We start from the raw sequence: 17,140 nt of genomic DNA on the forward strand, positions 1-17,140 counted from the left end.
GGAGATACAGAATCTGAAGCAGGCTCCAGCTCTGAGCTGTCAGCACAGAGCCAGACGTGGGGCTCAAACTCACAAACTGAGATCATGACCCTAGCCAAAGTCCAACGCTTAACTGAATAGCCACTCAGGTGCCCCAGTGTTTATTCACTTTTGAGAGAGAGCGAGAGAGCAAGCAGGGGAGGGGCATAGAAGGGGACAGGGGATTTGAAGCGGGATCTGCGTTGACAGCAGACAGCCCAATGTGGGGCTTGAATTCTCAAAACTCTCAAGATTATAACCCAAGCCAAAGTCAGAAGCTTAACCAACTGAGCCACAGGTGCCCCGTGTTGTTGTTGTTGTTGTTGTTGTTGTTGTTTTTAACAATCCTTTAAAGTGGTATGGAGGTGGGGGCGGGGATTCTTTGCTCATAAGCCACACCAAACCAGATTAGGAGCCAGATTTGGCCTTCAGGCCTTATCTTCATAACCCCTGTGTTAGAGAAGAAGCTTCATCCAACTAAGTAGTAATTGAAAATTTCAGGCAAAGGATTGATGGGGTGAAGTTTTAAAAATATATAATTATGTATAGCAATGTATAAGGCAAAGGTCAAGATAAGAGTGGAAAACTGATGTACAAATGTCACATATTACGATAAAGTAGATACAAAAATGACAGAGAGCGGGGGGCACCTGGGTGGCTCAGTGGGTTAAGCACCCAACTCTTGGTTTCAGCTCAGTTCCTGATCTCACGGTTCGTGAGTTAGAGCTCCACATCGGGCTCTGTACTGACAGTGCAGAGTCTGCTTGGGATTCTCTCTCTCTCTCTCTTTCTCTCTAAATACATAAATAAATAAATAAATAAATAAATGAATGAATGAATAAACCTTTAAAAATTAAAAAAAAATTTTTTTTAGCGACAGAAAGAAAAGGGAAATACAAAAGTAGAATACAGTTGCTGTATGGGCCACAGGAGGGCATTAAAGGATAATGGAATCTTGATAAACCAGATGGTCAATGGTTAAGTAAGTAAACAGGACTAAGCGCTTTAAAAAAAAAAAAAAGTACAGGTGAGGGGCACCTAGGTGGCTCAGTCGGTTAAGCGTCTGACTTCGGCTCAAGTCATGATCTCATGGTTCGTGGGTTCGAGCCCTGCATCGGGCTCTGTGCTGACAGCTTGGAGCCTGGAGCCTGCTTCGAATTCTGTGTCTCCCTCTCTTTCTGTTCCTCCCCCGCTTATGCTCTGTCTCTCTCTCTCTCCTTCAAAATTAAATAAAAAACATTAATAAAAAAAATTAAAAAAAAAAAAGTACAGGTGAGGGAGGTGGTGCAAGATGGTAACGTACAAAGATCCTGAACTCATCTCTTCCCGAGGTCACACTGAATCTACAGCTACAAATGGAACAATTTCTTCTGAAAAAGACCTGAAAACTAGCTGAGCAACTTCTTATCAAGCAAATGAAGAAAAACCATGATGAAGAGGGTAGGAGTCTGAGACCCAGTCTCACCATAAGCCTCACCCGTGACACAGTGACCCATAATCCGGAGAGAATTTACAAGCTTGGAACTTCTCCCTGAGAAGCAAAGGCTTCATACCCCAAGTTTTAAGACCTGTGCCCAAGAGATGAGCCCCCCAAACCTGGCTTTGAAATCCAATGGGGCTCACGTCCATGAGATCCAAAGGGCTATAGCAAAAGGAGAAAAGGCTTTTAAGGGGCACACATGAACTCACCACAGGGCCCAGCAGAGAAGCCCAGATTTTATGTGAGATTGAATAGCTAATCCTAAAGAGTGGGCAGGAGAGGCAGGGGGTCCTGGGATACTCTGTGGGGACAGATGTGGGCCAGCACCATTTTCACACCTCTCTACCTTGCTAAGGCTGGCAGGCATATTTTCTTTCACGCTAGTCCTTTCCCCCTCCCCCACTCGCATGCGCTAGCTTCACTTTCTTCCTCTGCCACACTCCAGAGCACCCATGGGACTGTAACATTCAGAGAGACACTTCTTGGCCAAATGCCTTCCAGAGCACTGCTCAGATGGCAGGCTGAAACACCCCCACCCTTTCTAAGATGCCTATTTATTTGTCCAGGAGCTTTCTTTTCAGCTTAAATATTTCTTGTAAGGCTCGTTTGAAGTGATGAACTGCTTTGGCTTTTTTGTTTGCTTGTCTTTAACTCTTTAGTTTGCCTGCTGAAGGGCAGGCTGCTGGTCTGGCACGTTTCTAGGGGCCTGTGGAAGTGGTCTCAGGGAATAGAGCTAGTGGATGCAGTCTTGGCACTCTCCCTCTGCTTCACTTCGGCTTGCTGGGATCTCCTAAAGAGGAGTTTATACCCTTGTATTACACCCACATCTTTGTGACTCCTGCCTGGGGGACCTGGCCGTACTGGACAGCAGGGCTTATGCTTGTGGTCCCACACAACTATATACATTTGCGGTACTTTAAAATGCACTGCCTGAGGATCTGACTTCCAATCAGCCTGTATATAGGTGCTGACTGAGATAACACCCCCTTTGGGACACTGACAGTAGGGGCACACCTTCAACCACTGGGAGCTATTAAGCACAAACAGGCTGCTGGAATAAGCACAAAGGTCTGAGAGATAAGAGTTACAGCAAGGATGAACAATAAGGTTCATCTCCTACGTGAGACCACTCCTTCAACATTGAGAGAGGTGGCTGTTACATCTATGGCATAGAAACCAACACAGAGAGTGAAGCAAAATGAGGAAATAAAGAAATATGTTCCAAATGAACAAGATGAAACCGCAAGGAAAAAACATAATAAAACAGATAACTAACCCGATAAAGAGTTCAAAGTAATGATCATAAAGATGCTCACCACGGAGCGCCTGGGTGGCTCAGTCTGTTAAGTGTCCAACTTCGGCTCAGGTCATGATCTTACACCTCGTGAGTTTGAGCCCTGCACTGGGCTCTGTGCTGACAGCTCGGAGCCTGGAGCCTGCTTCGGATTCTGTCTTCCTCTCTCTCTGACCCTCCCCCGCTCACATTGTCTCTCTCTCTCTCTCTTTCTCAAAAATAAACACTAAAAAAATTAAAAACAAAAAAGATGTTCACCAAAACTGGAAAAATGAACAGTCAGAACTTCAAAACAGAGAAAAATGTAAGAAAATACCAAATAGAAGCCACAGAGCAAAAGAATACAGTAACTACTGACAAACACAGTAAAGGGGTTGAATGGCAGACCACTTGAGCAGAAGAAAGGATTAGTTAACTCTAAGTCAGAGCAATATAACTATCCCATCAGAGCAACAAAGAGGAAAAACAATGAAAAAAGTAAAAATAGCTTTAAGGAACTTAGGGACAACATTAAGCATACTAATATTCACATTATACAGATCCCAGAAGGAGAAGAAAGAGAGAAAGTGGCAGGAAACATTTGGAGAAATAAAGCTGAAAAGTTCCCTAACCTGAGGAAGAAAACAAGACATTTAGACCCAGAAGATTCAAGAGTTCCAAGTAAGATGAACCCAAAGAGACCTACCTGAGACACGTAATTAAAATTTCAAAAGTTAAAGGGGAGAATTTTAAAAGCAAGGGAAAAACAACTTGTTACATACAAGGGAAGCCCCATAAAACTATCAGATTTTTTTTTAATGTTTTTATTTATTTTTGAGAGGGAGACAGAGCACCCGCAGGGGAGGGGCAGAGAGAAAGGGAGACACAGAATCCAAAGCAGGTTCCAGGCTCTGAGCTGTCAGCACACAGCCCAATGTGGGGCTTGTTCCCATGAACTGCAAGATCATGTCCTGAGCTGAAGTCAGATGCTTCACTGACTGAGCCACCTAGACACCCCAAAACTCAGATTTTTTTGGAAGAAATTTTGCAGGCCCGAAGGGGGTGCCACAGTATATTCAAAGTGCTAGAAGAAAAAAAAAAGCAATTCCAATCTACCTGGTGAAGTTAATCAGAATAGAAGGAACGATAAAGAGTTTTATAGACAAAAGCTAAAGGAGTTCACCACCAAATTAGTCTTACAAGAAATGTGAGACTACTTTAAGTTGAAAAAATAAGGGGTGCTAATTAGTAACAAGAAAACATATGAAAATGTAACTCACACTGTTAAAGTTAGATATATAGTAAAGGTAGTGGATTAATCACTTATAAAGCTAATACAAAGATAAAAAGAAAAAAATAGTAAAAATAACTAAAATGACAATAGTTGATGGATACAAGGATAAAAACATGTAAAATGTGACATCAAAACCATAAAATGTAGCGGGGCGGGGGTGGATAAAAACAGATTTAGAATGTATTACAATTAATCAACTTAAAATAGACTGTTATATGTATAAGCCTCATTGTAACCACAAAACAACATCAGGTAGATACATAAAAGATAATGAGAAAAAGGAATCTAAGCATCCCACCCAAGCAAATCATCAAACCACAAAGGAAGAGACCAAGAGAAGAAAAAGAACAAAAAAGAACTACAAAAAACCAGAACACTGCCAAAAAAAAAAAACAAAAAACAAAACAAACAAAAAAACAAAAAACAACTACAAAAAAGCCAGAAAACAAAAATGTAAATAAGGCCAACAGTACCTATCAATACTTACTTTCAATGTAAATGGACTAAATTCTCCAATAAGAAAAAAAGTGGTTGAATTTAAAAAACAAACAAGACCCATCTATATGATCCCTACAAGATAATCACTTCAGCTGTAAGAATACACAAAGTGAGTGGATGAACAAAGACACTCCATGTAAATGGAAACCAGAAGAAAGCTGGGGTAGCTATATGGATATTAGACAAAATAGACTTTAAAACAAAGACTGTGTTAAGAGACAAAGCATTGTAAAATAAGGGGTCAAGTTCACTAAAAAGGATATAATGAGGAAGTATTTATGCACCTAAATATAGGAACATTAAATATATATAGCAAATATGAAGAGACCAAAAGGAAGAAATTGGCAATACAAAAATAGTAGGGGATTTTAGTATCCCACTTACATCAGTGGAGATCAGAAAATCAGTAAGGAAATACTGGCCTCAAATAACACATTAGGGGGTACCTGGGTGGCTCAGTCAGTTAAGTGGCCGACTTCGGCTCAGGTCATGATCTCGCGGCCCGTGAGTTCGAGTCCCGCGTCAGGCTCTGTGCTGACAGCTCGGAGCCTGGAGCCTGTTTCAGATTGTGTCTCCCTCTCTCTCTGGCCCTCCCCCGTTCATGCTCTGTCTCTGTCTCAAAAAATAAATAAACGTTAAAAAAAAATTAAAAAAAAAAAACACATTAGACCAAATGGACTTGATATTTATAGAACATTCCATCCAAAAGCAACAGAATATACATTTTTCTGAAGTACACATGGAATATTCTCCAGGATAGGTCACATGTTAGTCCACAAAACAGGTCTTAATTTATTTAAGAGGACTGACACAATATCAGGCATCTTTTCCACCAAATGGTAGGACGCTAGAAGTCATTACAAGAAGGAAACTGGAAAATTCACAAATATGTGGAAGTTAGCAAACATGCTACAGAACCACCAAGGAGTCAACAAAGAAATCAACAGAAATAAAATACCTTGAGACAAATGAAAATGGAAATAGCACACCAAAATTTATGGGATGCAGCAAAAAAGTTCTAAAAAGGAAGTTCATAATAAATGACTACCTCAAGAAACAAGAAAAATCTCAAAACAACCTAACATCACACCTCAAAAACTAGAAAAAGGAGAACAAACCAAACCCAAAGTTCATGGAAGAATATAAACAAAGATCAGAGCAGAAATAAATGAAACAGTTAAAAAAGGACGAATGGGAAAGATCAATGAACCTAAGAGCTGGTTCTCTGAAAAGATAAAGACTCAAAAAAAAATAATAAAATTTTTCAGAAATGAAAGAGGAGCTGTTTCAACTGATACGACAAATACAAAGGATCCTAAGAAACTACTATGAACAATTATATGCCAACAAATTAGACAACCTAGAAGAAATGAATAAATTCTACAAACATACAAGACTAAATCATGAAGAAATAAAAAATCTGAGTAGACCAATACTAGTAAGAAAATTAAATCAGTAACTGAATACCTTTCAATAAACTAAAGTCCAGGATCAGATGGCTTCACTGGTGAATTCTACTAAACATTCAAAGAAATAACACCAATCTTTCTTAAAATCTTAAAAAAAAAAAACAACAACTAGAAGAGGAAGTAGTCTTCTGTACTCATTTTATGGGGCCAGCATTACCCTGACACCAAAACCAGACAAAGTTCCACAAGAAAATTACAGGCCAGTATCTCTGATGAACATAGATGCAAAAATCCTCAACAAAATATTAGCAAACTGAATTCAACAATACCTTAAAATGATCATAACCATAATCAAGTGGGATTTATTCCAGGAGTGCAAAGATGGTTGAATATCTGCAAATAAGTCAATGTGATACACCACATTAAGAAATGAAGGATAAAAATCTTATGATCATCTCAATATGTGCAGAGAAAACATTTGATAAAATTCAACTTTTGGGGCGCCTGGGTGGCTCAGTCGGTTAAGTGACCGACTTCGGCTCAGGTCATGATCTCTCGGTCCATGAGTTCATGCCCCGTGTCGGGCTCTGTGCTGACAGCTCAGAGCCTGGAGCCTGTTTCAGATTCTGTGTCTCCCTCTCTCTGACCCTCCCCCGTTCATGCTCTGTCTGTCTCTGTCTCAAAAATAAATAAACGTTAAAAAAAATTTTTTTTTAATTCAACTTTCATTTATGATAAAAGTTTCAACAAAGAGGTTATGGAGGGAATGCATCTCAACATAATAAAAGCCACAGGTGACAAATGTACAGCTAGCATCATACTCAACAGTAAAAAGCTGAAAGCTTTTTCTTTAAGATTGCAAATAAAACAAGGACACTTATTCTTGCCTCTTTTAATCAACATAGTATTAGAAGTCCTAGCCAGAACAATTAGGCAAGAAATAAAAGGCATCCAGGGGTACCTGGGTGGCTCAGTTGGTTAAGTGTCTCTTTGTTTTGGCTCAGGTCATGATCTCATGGCTGAGGAGTTTGAGCCCCATGTCCGGCTCTGTGCTGACAGCTCAGAGCCTGGAGCCTGCTTTGAATTCTGTGTCTCCCTCTCTTTCTGTCTGTCTCTCTCTCAAAAATAAAATAAACATTAAAAAAAGAAAGAGCATCCAAATTGGGAAGGAAGGGATAAAACTGTCACTGTTTACAGATGACATGATATATATAAAAACCCTAAAGACTCCACTAGAAATCTAATAGAACTAATGATTTCAGTAAAGTTGCAGGATAAAAATATTAATTTGAAAATATCAGAAAGAGAAATTAAGAAAGTGATCCCATTTAAAAGTGCATCAGAAAGAATAAAACTTAACCAAGGAAGTGAAAGACCTGTATAATGAAAACTTTAAGATGCTAATGAAAGAAATTGAAGAGAGCACAAATAAATGGAAAGATATTCTATGTCCATGGATTGGAAGAATACTGTTAAAATATCCATCCAAACTACCCAATGCAATCTACAGACCCAGTGAAATCCATCCCTATCAAAATTCTAATGGCATTTTTACAGAAATGGACACATGATCTTAACATTTGCATGTTTTTACTTTTAAGTAAACACTACACCCAACTAGGGGCTCGAACTCACAACCCTGAGATCAAGAGTTGCATGCTCCACTGACTGAGCCAGCCAGGCACCCCAATAACAACATATTTTTTAAAAAATGAAAAATCTCAGGAGTTTCTTTTGCCTCTTGAGATAACCTGAAGTTGACCCACAGCTGTCAGGACTTACTTGACCCCTGCCTATCTCCACTGCCTTTTTTTTTTTTTTTAATTTTTAAAAATATTTATTTTGGGGAGAGTGCAAGTGGGGGAGGGGCAGAGAAAGGGAGACAAAGGATCTGAAGCGGGCTCTGCTGACAGGCTGAAAGCAGCAAGCCCAATGTGAGGCTTGAATTCACGAACCACGAGATCATGACCTGAGCCGAAGTCGGACACTCAACTGACTGAGCCACCCAGGTGCCCCTCTAGTGCCTTTAACAACATGTAAGTAACTTCTTGATTCATTCTAGAGAAGACTTCTGGCTTCAGGATGAAACTAGAGTCATTTGTGTTGTAAGGCAAAGCCAGAAGTTTGCTATATGAAGCTCTTAAGTAGTCAAGCACATGGACCACGTACCCTCTCTGTATTTTTAATCTTTACAACATCTCAAAGGAGAACCTTGCAAATCCTTCAAAATCCGCCTCTGCCTCTAAGTCTCTAAGAAGTCTAGCCATATTTATTTCTCTAGCTGCTTCTCTGTCCCCCCAGAATCCACTCTCTGTGCCCAGAACCTGTTCACTTTCCACCCAGGCTACTTCAGTGGTCCTACTCTTTGTTCCCTTGTTTCTGTCCAGATGGAGATGGGGCTGGTCTGCCTTCTGCTGTGATCTTCCTAAGAACTCTGCTTGATTTTCCAAGATCTTCCTTACTTTGCTAAACACTTTCTTTTGAAGTCTCATATTGGCTATTAAAAAAAAATTGAGATTTACGAAAAGACACCATGAAGTGAAAAACAAATGACAAAGACTTAAGTCCAGATTAAATAAAGAGTGCCTACAATTCCATAAGAAAAAAATAGGACCCAGTATGTTTTTTGTTTTTTGTTTTTTTTTTAATGAGCAAAGGAGAGGTGCCTGTGTGGCTCGGTCAGTTAAATGTCTGACTTCAGCTCAAGTCATGATCTAACCGCTCGTGAGTTTGAGCCCCGTGTCAGGCTCTGTGCTGACAGCTCAGAGCCTGGACCCTGCTTGGGATTTTGTGTCTCCCTTTCTCTCTGCCCCTCCCTTGCTCATGCTCTGTCTCTCTCTTTCTCAAACATAAACATTTAAAAAAAATTTTAATGGGCAATGGATGTAACAAAAGCAATTCAAAGAAGAAAAGGATTCTGAAAGGTCTATAAGCATATGAGAAGATAGGTTTCAACTTTACCAGTATGCAACTGCAACATCCATTTCCCACCTATCAATCAGGGGAGAAAATATGTTTGAACTGGGCCTGGGGAAAACAGGTATCCCCACACAATTGGTAAAGCCATCTGGGAGAGCAACTTGGTACCCATATTAAAACTGTGCTGGTGCCCTACAATCCGTTAATTCTGACTATACACAGATCTTTTCTTTTTCATCTGGGAGAGTTAAATCAGATCCTACAAAACTTACAAATTGTTGGGGGATTGCCCGACGGAGGTGATCCTGACTGTTGCCAGCGCGAGCCTTCCTGCGTGCGGTGGGAAGTTCTGTGACTACCATACCCCCTCTAGTGGTCAGAGCTTCTACTTTTCTCTCCCAATCAGGAAAGCACCTGAGATGGAGAAGGTGCAGGATCAGCCTCACTCACACCATAAACTGAGCAAGTCTCTGTCCAAGCAAGACAGAACTAATCTGTAAAGCGAGTAATTACAAAAATACTTCTTTCAGCTGTCTATAGTTATGAAGATATGCTTCAATAAGAAAACTTGTTTCATTACAACACTAGCTTGAGAAAAGAGGGAACGGACAGCCCTAGAACTCGCATCAGAACTGACTTCCACCTGTCCTATGCAGCTGTGGGGCGTTGAGCCAGAGGGACCTGTTTATTGGCTTTCTCTTTCCTCTCTTCACTTGTTTGAACTCCTTTTGCTGAATATAAACACCTGACTCTCTTTACTGAAATGCCAGCTAATTCGGTGCTAATTCGCATTCTACGCTTGCTTACCTTGAGTCCACAAACAGGGTAAATGCCCGGTACAATCTTCAGCGTATCATTAGAAACTTTTAGTGCAGGAAGAGGTTACCCCGATATCTTCTAGACATTTTTTTGGGTCAAGGCCAAAAAATGGACGAGAAACATACGTTAGGGTTCCAGCTGCCCTTTCCATGCTGACAGAGAGCAGTGCAAAGGGACAGAGTTTTGGACGTCATTGCCAAAATGTAGAGAATACTGAATTATTTCTATTCAAATAAATTTAAGCTTTTTGGAGGAAAATGTTAAAAGCTGATATGATGAATGATGAAGTACACTTCTAAATTATAGAAATATACTGCAATGTGTTGCGTATAAAAAAATCATTGCAGGGGATACCTGGCTGACTCAGTCAGTAGAGCACTGGACTCTTGACCTTGGAGTTGTGAGTTGGAGCCCCATGTTGGGCATAGAGCGTACTAAAAAACAAATAAATAAAACTAAAAAAAAATCATTGTAGGACTTTGTTCCTCCTATAGGAATTACTTATAACCAAACACCGTGAAATGTAAATGACTTTATAAGGGGCGCCTGGGTGGCTCAGTTGGTTGAGCTTCCGACTTCGGCTCAGGTCATGATTTCACAGTCCCTGAATTCGAGCCCCGCGTCAGGCTCCTTGCTGACAGCTGGGAGCCTGGAGCCTGCTTCGGATTCTGTGTCTCCCTCTCTCTCTGACCACCCCCCCCCCCCATTCATGCTCTTGTCTCTGTCTCAAAAATAAATAAAAATTTAAAAAAAAATGAATTTATAAGATATGGTAACTGCCACAAAGAACTTCTCATTTAGATTGTTTTGTAGCCTTTAATTTCCTTATCTGAAATTTTCTTCTCTCTTAAATTTTCCCTTTTTTCTTTTTAAAAGTCAATTTCCCCAATCTTTTCATTAAATTAATTTCAGCAGTTACATTTTTGATGTCATAAGGCTCTCTTAAACTTTGAATATTTCTTTTTATAGCATTCTTCTTTTCACAAATACAATATTTTCTTTTTTTTAAATGAGAGCACACATGTGCGCTACGTGCACATGAGCTGGGGAGGGGCAGAGAGAGAGGAAAAGAGGATCCCAAATAGCCTCTGCGTTGTCAGCACAGAGCCCGACACAAGGCTCAGTCTCACATTCTGTGAGATCATAACCTGAACTGAAATCAAGAGTTGGTCGCTTAACCAACGGAGCCACCCAGGCACCCCATCATCTGGGGATATTAATTACATTTTATTTCTCTACTTCCTGTATTGTTTTCTTTGAGGACCCCTCCTCCCCTGCCCATTTGCTCATATGGATCTCTGCATCTCAGAAACTATCCGCAAACGCCTAATGCTCATGAGCTGTCTGTTCCTCGGATAGCTGACTGGGGCCAGGTGGGAGTGGGAGGGTTCGCCCATTGGCAGGCTCCTGGCCAGGACCAGGCTGTTTCACTGGGGACCTGAAACTGTAAGTCTCTATAGGTCTTTTTTCTTGGGCCGGGTTTTTCTCAGAGAGGAACCCTCTAATCCCCTGCTTGGAGGATATAACTTGGCTGCCACTTTTCTGGGAGTCAAATAGGAGGAGGCCAAGGTCACTGTTCAGTGTGCAGACTTTCACTTAATCCGAACACTCTGCCTTCAGCTACACCTGGTGTTCCGGAATCCAGAGATCAACAGAAAATAAACCACCAGTGTTCTGTAGGGCAGGGGTGAAGTGGTAACATGCTCTGAGTGAAGAGGGTAACTTCGAAGATTTTTTTTTTTTTTAACGCTGGCATGCTTTTTTTTCTTTTTTTAATGTTTATTTTGAGAGAGAGAAAGAGCAGAGGAGGGGCACGTAGGGAGAATCCCAAGCAGGCTCCCCACTGTCAACACAGAACCCAACCCGGAGTTCGAACTCACCAATCTTGAGATCGTGACCTGAGCCAAAATCTGAGTCAGACGCTTCACTGCCTGAGCCACCCAGGCACCTCCTGCCTGCTTCTTAACAGACTTTCAACTGCTTCACCTGTTTTTAGCCCAACCTCAGCTGCCTTTGGAGATACTGAATGTTTCTCTTATGCATGAGCCTCTCTGAGCCTGAATCAGCTTGCTTCTGGCTGCCTACTGCCACCACCTGTGGGCACTTAGCTTTCACTCTTCTCTGGTTTATTTAGTTGCTAATTGCCCCTTTGCTTTTTAGCTTCTAAAAACTTTTTTTTTTTTTAATATTTAAGTAAACCCTACACCCAACATGGAGTTCGAACTCACGAACCCAAGATCAAGAGACATACGATCTCCTGACTGAGCCAGTCAGGTGCCCCAACTTCTAAAATTGTTTTGTCATTTGCCTGTTTTTGGGTTTTGGGCAGTTTTTTGGTCTTGAAACTTCTGGGTAGCTCTGTAAACAGGGATGTGGTTTGTTGACTGCCTTCAACCATTAGCAACTATAAGCTATGCCTTAGCTTCTGAGCAAGTCTGGAATACAAGGGCCTGGCCATGCCTGCCATCATGGGACTCCTCCAGTAGGTAGTCTTTGGTCCACTGCAGATCAATAAGTCACATTTCTCCATTCAACCCACAAGCATAGCCGAAGAGACGTCCTCAAATACTCTGCTGAAATCCAGATACATTCAAACTGTAGTAGTCCTCTGGGCTACCAAGTCCCCTTCCAAGGAGACAGAGTAGGTCTCCTAAGGAATATAACTTCTATGTGCACTTGAGTCAGCTAGAGTCACGTCAGGAACATCATACTTATGTGGTTCCCAGGATCCACCTTTTCCCCAAATATTGTTTATTTATCATTTCCTTCTTTAAAAGTCCTCAAAATTATAATTTTCAGTTTCATAACCTAACAGCAACTGGATTTGGGACTATGAACTTGGAAATGAAACATTTATAGGTCTCTCTTATCACAGCCTCAGGATTTACTGCTTCTTTTCCATGCTTTTCTACCTCATCCTGTTTGAGTACTGTGCTTTTATAGTGTTAATTACCCCAAGCACAGAAATTGAACAATTCTATGGTCTTACTGTTGACTTTACAAGACCATAGACACATTCCTACTGTTCTTGCCTAAAGTTTTTAAAAGCCTCTTTGTTGTGGATTAGACTTCATGACACTACTTATAACTCTGGGACATTGTCCCTGGTTGCTATATGCCCTTCCTTCTTGTGAAAATAGCTAGAACACATGAATGCTCAATGAAAACAAAGAAGGAATGATAGCTTATCAGTTAGGACTATTTTTGGTGCAAATAACAGAACTCCAGCTAGTATAAAGTGGAATTATAGAACTGGATATATTTATAGAAAGAACCCAAGGGTTGGAACTCAATTTCAGAAAGCATGGGAATGGAAAACTGGAAAATCTTTAGGAACACACAGCATTCTCTCCATCTCTCAACTCTGCTTCTCTTAATGCACAGGCTCTATTTTTCTTTCTCAACATAAGGGGTTAACTGCTGGTTGGCCCACAGGGAAAGCAGAAAATGTCCTCATAGCTTTCATGTTCCAACCCTACAGCAAGACTTCATCTCAATTCTAAAATTCCCAGAGAAGGATTGAGGAAACTCAATTGGCCCAGCTTGGTATAGGAGCAGACTCCCAGCTGAATCAACAGAGACCAGTAGAAAACAATCTCATTGTATTAAAGTGGCTGTCAGAATTCCAAGGCTGGAGTGAGGATGGTAGATAAGAAAGTGAGTATCAGCTTTTAAAAAGACCCCCAAAGATGTTTACTACAGGGGCTTTTAATAAGCTCAAGTCCTGGAGGATAGAAAATATAACTGCCATTCTCCTTTTTCTTTCTAAAATAAATTTATGCCCAATTTTTATGTTGTAACTCTGAACTGGAATTGTGTTCCCATGAAGGAATGTCTCTGAGCAAGGAGCTTGCTAGTGATCTTCAACATGCTACTTAATTTCTCATCTATAAGATGGAGATGATAATAGTAAGACCAACAATAACACCTACCTTGCAGGTGATTCTCTGAGAGGACCAGAGATCATGTATCTAGAGTATCCGGCACTGTACTTGGCACAGAGTAGCGTAGTAAACACTCAGCAATGGTAGCTATGACTTTAAATGCTAAACAAATTCATGCAATATCAACTTTTTTTTAGAAGACTGCTAGAGAGATTTATTATTTCCTCCAAGGCTGTTCAGAAGATCAACTGGAGTCACAGCCAGTTGAGTTTAATTCAAGAGAAAAACTCAGAACACAGAATACTCAATTCCCTAAGATTCCAAGATGCAAATCTAACTTATACTCTATCAGTTAACTTCATCATTACCTGCAAATGGCATGAAATAAAATATATAAGCATGTGAAACAATTATAAAAATACAATTTATTTAAATTATATACACATTTAAATACACACACACACACACACAGAATACATGATACATTTACTTATTATATACAAATTTTGCTTTTCAACTACTTTGTAGTGGTAAGAATTCCTAAAAAGACCTCATACTATTTCTTTGATCCTAAGTCTCATACGTGTTTCCCTCTCACAATTAGAATACGTCATACAATCCAAACACACACTTATTACAGCATTTTTTCCCCTAAAAAGAAACTCTCAAAAACTGTTAGTAAACCAAAAGTATATCTTAAAACTATTGTTATCTTAGATTCAAGAACATAACGTATTTAAGTAAAAAATTTTCATCTATTTTTTTAACTTTATCACAGCAATACTTTACTCCATACATAGAATTCTCTAATCTTCCTACATTCCTAGTGATCTTGAAATGCAAACTAGGTCATATTATTAAATGTGGTCCTCTCTTTTCTACATTTTTTTTTTTTGTCAGAAAGCCACCAACATTTGTAATGCATTTTTTAATTTGTCTTGGAACAGGATGTTCTGAATTATGCCCAGCAATCTATACAACTAAGACACATGGAGGTGAAAAGTAAAAGATTAACTCAATTATGTGTCTTCCTACTATATAACCATTTCAAATAATTTTCTTAGGAGCTAAGTCAATTACATAATTGTGCTGATATGAGAAAGAGTTCCAACTTGTCTTTCCTTCAATAACATCCTTTTCTATGTACCTGATAAACTGCCCATGCAATAGTAACAGGGCACTAAGAAATGGAAAGGTCAATGATAATATAGGTAGAAATGTAGCAAACATTTCTTTCAAATGAATATATTGCTCAAGTTCTGTATTTAGAGAACTGTATTGAGAGGTCACATCTGTCTTACTATATTTCAAGGTACATAGGTGTTTAATACATAGTAATGAATGCACAGATGAATAAATGGTATGAGTAAAAAATGAGCACATTTAGCTCAAAGCTGGCTTAAAGGCTAACATTCTCCATTTCACCTTTGGGGACAATTTTACTAAAAATAATGCTAAAAGAAAATGATAGAACAATGTACAAACTCTTGGAATGATACTTTTGCATATCTATCAAAAGATCATTATCACATATTAAAAATTAAATCCAATGATAATTCTCAAACTGTCATTTCTATTTCAGGTTAATACTTAGTTAATACTTAGCCCTTAGACAGAAAATATTGGTCCACACACAGCACCAATGCTTCTTTCTCAGCTGAGGTACTTTATATACAGCAATAGGTATACAAAAGCTTTTGAGCCATTCCAATATTCCCACTGCTCTGATAAATTAGAGACAAGTTGTAGGCAATATCTCTTCGTAAGTCTAACTGGTCAACTTCTATACCCTACGAGGAAAAATACATGAATGAATTATATACTGTTATAAACAGTTATATATACTGTTTCATTAAGTAGAAGTATTCAAAAAGCTTAACATTCATGATACTAAAAAAAAAGTACAAAACTAGGCATATATACCTTGGTTCTAAATTTTTACTAGGTAATACTGATTCAGTTAATCACTGTAACAACTATAGAATTAAATTATTTTAAATGTCTAACCAATAAGTTAAAGAAAAAGTCTCATCCATAGCAGAATAAAATTCTGAAAAATTTTAAAAAAGCCATAGCAGAATAAAATTCCAAATGAATTAAGCATTTAAGAATAAACAAATGAAACCATAAAAGAAAAAAATATATATAGTGAAATAATAATATAATCTTGGGTAGGAAAGGCCCTTCTAAGTACAATGGCAAAAGTAGAAACTATAAAGGAAAAAATACGATTTCATTAAAAAATGTAAAACTTACGCATCTAAAAAAGAAATCATAACACAAATGACCAGATGGGAAATACCTGTACTATATAATAGAAAGCCATATAAAGAATAAGTCTAGGAAGGCATACAGCAAATTAATGATAATAATTACCCTAGGGGTGTTATTACCTTTTTTTCTACTTAATAGCAAAGCAATGAACTCAATGGAGTAGGTTAGATCTATACTAATCTTCCCCAATACAAAGTTTTGGAGTCAACTGTAAAAATATCTGCAACAATTAAAAATGATACCTATAAAGCTTAAGGAGCAATACTTAAAGGCATTTATGAAATAAAAAATACAAAAGTGTATGCATTTCATCAGCGTAACTATAAAAATATGTATTTATTTGTTTAATGACTAACAATGGACAAGGGTAATAGAAAACAGTTGTGAGGGCATGTGAGGATTACGAATGCAACTTAAAAATATTAGCAAGTAGGGGTGCCTGGGTGGTTCAGTCAGCTAAGTGTCAGACTTCGGCTCAGGTCATGATCTCACAGTTCGTGGGCTCAGGCCCCGCGTTGGGCTCTGTGCCGACAGCTTGGAGCCTGAAGCCTGCTTCAGATTCTGTGTCTCGCTCACTCTCTGCCCCTCCCCCACTCGCACTCTGTGTCTCTTTCTCTCAAAAATAAATTCTTCAGAAATTAAAATAAGAATTAGACTTTAAACACAGATTGTCATAGTATTGGCAACACTTTACCCTATACAGTATCTTAAAACTAAATTCATACTGGCCTTTCATCTTTATAAAGAAATATGTTCGTTACACTTGAACTTTGAAATGAACAATGGCTATATTACTCAATATTCAGGCTTTCTGTCTCCCAGCTCATACCGATAACCACAGAGGCTACCTTAGGGTAACTGAAATGGTCACCACAAGTCATATGTGTCCACATGGTTGCTGATCAGGTCATAAGGTAAGAATGTCAAAGATCTACTTGTTGCTAAATAAACACATTCAATATGGACAAAATGCATTCTTTTTTTTTTCTTTTTTAATGTTTATTTGAGAGTGAGCATGTGCATGCATGAGCAGGGGAGGGGCAGAGGGAGAGGGAGGGGAGGGGAGGAGAGAGAGAGAGAGAGAGAGAGAGAGAGAGAGAGAGAGAATACCAAGCAGTCTCCACACTGTCAGTGCAAAGCCCAGCACAGGGCTTGATCTCACGACCACGAGATCATGACCCGAGCCAAAATCAAGAGTCGGACGCTTAGCCAACTGAGCTACCCAGGTGCCCCTGGAAAAAATCCATTCTAATATGTAATTTATTTCACTAT

At 39.2% G+C, this 17,140-nt stretch overlaps 1 protein-coding gene across 1 annotated transcript in view; it reads right to left on the reverse strand.

The window, feature by feature from the left end:
- Nucleotides 1–13,996: 13,996 nt before the first annotated feature.
- GTF3C3 (general transcription factor IIIC subunit 3) overlaps nucleotides 13,997–17,140 on the reverse strand; it is a 38,912-nt gene continuing 35,768 nt past the window's right edge. The window contains exon 18 of the mRNA XM_015077939.3: nucleotides 13,997–15,384. Within this exon, the coding sequence (XP_014933425.2) occupies nucleotides 15,262–15,384 (123 nt within the window). The 3' untranslated portion in view covers nucleotides 13,997–15,261. The remainder of the gene's footprint in view (nucleotides 15,385–17,140) is intronic.

Source organism: Acinonyx jubatus, chromosome C1 (genome assembly GCF_027475565.1).
Source record: "Acinonyx jubatus isolate Ajub_Pintada_27869175 chromosome C1, VMU_Ajub_asm_v1.0, whole genome shotgun sequence".
Lineage (NCBI taxonomy): Eukaryota > Metazoa > Chordata > Mammalia > Carnivora > Felidae > Acinonyx > Acinonyx jubatus.